The sequence below is a fragment of the Myodes glareolus genome, chromosome 2, assembly GCF_982192425.1.
Source record: "Myodes glareolus chromosome 2, mMyoGla1.1, whole genome shotgun sequence".
Classification (NCBI taxonomy): Eukaryota; Metazoa; Chordata; class Mammalia; order Rodentia; family Cricetidae; genus Myodes; species Myodes glareolus.
Genome location: NC_142027.1, coordinates 80537910 through 80543000, shown reverse-complemented (window position 1 = coordinate 80543000; position 5091 = coordinate 80537910). Strand labels below are relative to the sequence as shown.

At 38.0% G+C, this 5091-nt stretch overlaps 1 protein-coding gene across 1 annotated transcript; it reads right to left on the bottom strand.

Annotated features, from left to right (window-relative positions):
• Positions 1–1658: 1658 nt before the first annotated feature.
• Positions 1659–4796, bottom strand: LOC148123019 (uncharacterized). The gene has a single exon (XM_087902298.1). The coding sequence runs from the start codon at positions 2904–2906 to the stop codon at positions 1983–1985; it is 924 nt and encodes a 307-aa protein (XP_087758424.1). The 5' UTR covers positions 2907–4796; the 3' UTR covers positions 1659–1982.
• Between the last annotated feature and the right edge of the window lie 295 nt (positions 4797–5091).

The window sequence follows — 5091 nt, the reverse complement described above, 5'->3', positions numbered from 1 at the left end:
ATTTCTTCTCAGCTCCATCCCAAACTGTTACACCTCTACTTCACTCAATGAAGAGGGAAACACTGGGGAAACCTAGCACTCTCTTCCGGCTGTGGCAGAAAGTTGTTACTTATGCTCTGCTCCACTAGGGGAGTTTCCCAGCAGAGCTGCCATTGTTTCTTTACTCCATTCCACTAGGGAGGTTCTGATCCACTCCATATACAAAAGATCTTTACCTAAAACTCACTCAAAAGATTTATCTGGGAGGGAGGAATCCAGGAAAGTGACTGCCTCTGCCAGTGTAGAAAGGGGCAGCTGCCAACTCAGCAATCACAGGGCTTATATAGAGTTGCTTAGGGCAGAGATTTTCCAGGGATAATATTATCAGGGTGGGGATTGGTCAGACAGAAATTGCTCAACTAGAACAAATTCAGAGATTGGCTGGATTTCATGTTCAGGGATTGGTTGGTTTCAAGCATAGAGAGTGATTGATTTTGTTTTCAGTTGGTCAAAGGTAGAGTGTGATTCTCTTACTGGCACGGAATTCAGGGGCAAAGAGTGTTTCCTTGGCCCTGGTTTCAAGATCAGAATGTATTCCTATGGCTAGCTATTTGCCTACACCTAAGGTATCAAAATTCATAAATTCATTTTTCCTATGAGCTTCACAGTGAACACAATATAAAAACGGACATCATAATCCCTGAAGAGATTGTTGACACTGTCAATTTTTTTCTACAGAAAAATTCTGTTACTTAACTCATTGTAAGTCGTAGCACAATTTCTAATTAGTCTTAGTAATATAAACCTGGACTCAGATATCAGGGTAAAGGCTGAAAGATCACAGAAATAAAGGGGCAAGCCATCAGAGATGCCATTTACCTTTACCGAATCCTCAAAACAAAGTGGGGAAGACCCTGTCTCTACAAATCCTCAGTCTTAATGGGCTGATCTCCTTTCTCCTCCTGCCTTATGCTCTTCTCTCTACCAAGTCATTTATCATCCTGGTTCCACCTCCCTCGTGCTAGAATTAATGGCACGTGGTTTACAAATTTCAATATTAAATATGTGAGCCATGACTGCCTGCTGCTTTTCTTTTAGACTGGTCAATCTAGCATAGCCCAAGGTGGCCTTGAAATCACAGAGAACCACCTGCCCTTGCCTCTTGACTGCTGGGATTAAAGGTGTGTGTCACCACTGCCTGTGCTCTGTGACTAACTAAAGTCTATCACAGCACTCTGACCTTCAGGTAAGCTTTACATGTTAAAGCACAAACAAAATATCAGCACAGTAAGAATATTGGCAAAAGATCTTACCAAATACTTTACGATAAGAAACCATCAGTATCCTTTCTAGGTAACAATGACTATCGTAATATGCAAAGTCTTTATCAAATTGAATGTACACAAAAATTTTACCCCTGAAAACCTTTTTTCTAAACTGAGTACATTTATGAAGCTTCAAAATTAGATGACTTTTTCTCATGATTTTGAAGACTACACTGATGAAATACATAAGATTTCTCTCAAGTATGTGTTCTTTTATGCATTTGAAGATGACTATTATGAGAAAAAGGATTAACCACATTGATTAAATAAAGTTTTTCTTCAGATTGCGTTCTTTTATGCCTTTGAATATGACTGTGATAAGCAAAGGCTTCACCACACTGACTGCACTCAGAGTTTCGCTTAAGTATGAGTCTTTTATTCATTTGAAGAAGAGTGTAATGGGCAAAGGCTTTACCACACTGATTACATTTGGAGGGTTTCTCTTCAGTATTTGTTCTTTTATGTCATTGAGGATGACTGTTATTTGCAAAGACTGTAACACACACATTACATTCATAGGCTTTGGTTCCACTCTGTGGTTTTTTATGCATTCCAAGAACACTTTGACATGCAAAGACTTTACCACATGGATTGTATTCAAGGGGTTTCTCTCCAGTTTGCATTTGCTCATGATTTTTGAAGATAACTGTGATATACAAAGGCTTTACCACACTGATTTCATTCATAGGGTTTCTCTCCAGTATGTGTTCTTACATGACTTTTCAGAGAAGTGTGATGTGAAAAGGCTTTACCACACTGATTACATTCATAGGGTTTCTCTCCAGTATGTGTTCTTACATGACTCTGAAGATGACTCTGCTGGGCAAAGGCTTTACCACACAGATGACATTCATAGGGTTTCTCACCAGTATGTGTTCTTTCATGATTTTTAAGAGAAGCCTGATGTGCAAAGGCTTTACCACACTGATTACATTCATGGGGCTTCTCTCCAGTATGTGTTCTTTTATGATTTTGAAGATGACTCTGCTGGGCAAAGGCTTTACCACACAAATGACATTCATAGGGTTTCTTTACAGTATGTGTTCTTTTATGCTTTTGAAGATATTTTTGAAAAGAAAAGTCTTTACCACACAGATTACATTCATAAGGTTTCTCTACAGTATGGGTTCTTTGATGCATTTGAAGACGGCAGTGATAATGAAACATTTTACCACACAGATTACATTCATAGGGTTTTTCTCCAGTGTGTGTTCTTTTATGGATTTTAAGTGTATGTTGAACTGCAAATGCTTTACAACACAGATTACATTTATAGGGTTTTTCTCCAGTATGTGTTCTTTTATGACTTTTAAGAGAACTGTGACGTGCAAAGGCTTTATCACACTGATTACATTCATAAGGTTTCTTTCCAGTATGTGTTCTTTTATGCCTTTGAAGATATTTTTGAAAAGAAAAGGCTTTACCACACTGATTACATTCATAAGGTTTCTCTCTAGTATGTGGTTTTTCATGCCTTTGAAGATGAAAGCCATATGCAAAGGCTTCAACACATTGAGTATATTCAGTAGGTTTCTCTCCAGTTTGGTTTCTATAGTTCCTATAAGAATAATTGGCACATGTAAAAGCTTTACCACATTCCATACAAATGTTGAATCTTTATATGTGTATGAACTAATTTCACAATTTGGTCCAATTCTTAAGAAGAATTAGACTTTAAGAATTTATCACTCTTTAAACTCATGTTCTTTCCCTTCATTAAAAGATGATTTGCATCTTTGAGGATACCTTTATTACATGGTTCACCTTTAGAGAAACTTTTCTCTACGTAAGGTCTATCATACATGTGAACAGAATTGGAAAATCTCAGTGCTTTTCCACACTTATGGTATCCACAAATTTTCTTATACTCTGAGTCATACTACACTTGTTAAGTAAGCTGGGACAACCAGGGGTATTTACACAGTCATAGAACTCATATGCCTGTTATTCAATATGAGCTTGTTGATGGATTAAAAATGAAGCTGGAAAACCAATCACCTGTATACTTGAATGAAATACTGAACGTATGCTCAACGTGAGGACTGCTTGCTACTTATCTTCCAATTGTTCTGTGAGAGAAGAATGTGGTATGGGAGGTCCTTCTGTATATTTGTTGCTTTTATTGATTAATGAATAAGGAATCTGCCTTTGCCTGTGATAGGGCAGAGTAAAGTTAGGTAGGGAAACTAAATTGAATACTTGGAGAAAGCAGGAAGAGTCAGGAAGGTACCATGGAGATCCCAGAGAGAAAAGTGATGTGGGAGAATTGTCTGTATTCTGTCAGTCACATTTTAATAAAACGCTGATTGGCCAGGCAGGAAGTATAGGTGGGAAAGCCAGACAGGAAGTAGAGGTGGAGCAAAGAGACTGGGAGTATTCTGGGAAGCAGGAAGCTCCCTCTGCAGTCCAGCCCAGACTACCGAAGAAGCAACATGTGAGCTGCCCAGCTAGAAAAGATACTGAGCCATGTGGCTAACGTAGATAAGGATAATGGGGTATATGTGTTATAAGAGCTGATAAATAGCCAGAACTAAGGGCCAATCAGTTTATAATCTTATGGAGTCCTCTGTGTGTGATTTTCTTTGGTGCTTGCCGGCTGTGGGGAACCGGCGGGACAGAAACCCCAACAAGCCAGCCCTCATGTTACAGAAAAGATGTAAGCTGCCTACTGGACCTTGCTTGTAGGCCTCACTGTAACAATAAAATATAAAATAATGGAAATGGGCTAGTCCTAGATGTAAGAGGTGGCTAGTAATATGGTTAAGTTATTGGCAAAGCAGTGAATTAAGTCATATTGCTTCTGAGTTATTTTGTGATATGGGGAGCTGGGAAAGAATAAGCAGCCTCCTACTACAGGTAAGAGTCCTCCTACTACAGGTCTTTTACATCTTTGCATATCCCTGTGCTCATATGACATGTATTCAGAGTAACATATGATATAACTGGTAAAGAAAAGATAAAAAAGTAAAAGGTTTACAGATTGAATTTACACAGTTTGACTTTCTGTTCCTCAGAGACTCATAGTGTAGTGATTAAGGTTTCTCTGCAACAGCTGCACCTTGACTCTTGATTCTAACTGACCATTTCATTATCATAGCACAGTCACAACTATAAGAGTAACACTAGCTTGACTGTGAAACATTTCCTTATTAGACGGGTTGGAGATATATCTGTCTCTGCTTCAATGTGTTATCCTTTGTAACATGAGTAGCCTGAAACAGATGCAATGGGCAGTTCTACAGCACAGCTCTCATGGTACTATGATTTAAATGGTGACATCTATTAAGGCGCTATCCTCTGTCTTCTTTCTTAAAAAATGCCTCTCAGATTCAATTCTCCTACCTAAATGGAGGTATATGGTTTTGCGAGAGTTTATTAATCGTCAATGAACTTTAAGCTGTGGTTATTTACACTGTTGCTTTAGCTGAAAACTTCCAGGACACATTACAATCTCTTCAGAGCCACATTTGTATCTGCTTGCACATGAAAATTACCTCGCTTGTCTTCTAGAAATTTGATAATTTTCTTCAACATTATGATCTTCCGTGTCATATCCTAAAACATAATATCAGAAAATGTATGTTATACTACAAAAATTGTCTAAAATTTAAGTTGCTATCCTCAATAAACCTTAAAACTATACCTCATCATTTACCTCATCCTTCTCTCTCTCAATCAAATTACAAAAGAGCATCAATAAAGAAATAGTTGTTCCCTTATTTTAAAACCTAAAGGAAAATTGAGTCTTACCTATACTATTTAGGTTCCTGTAGGTCTCCAGCATCAC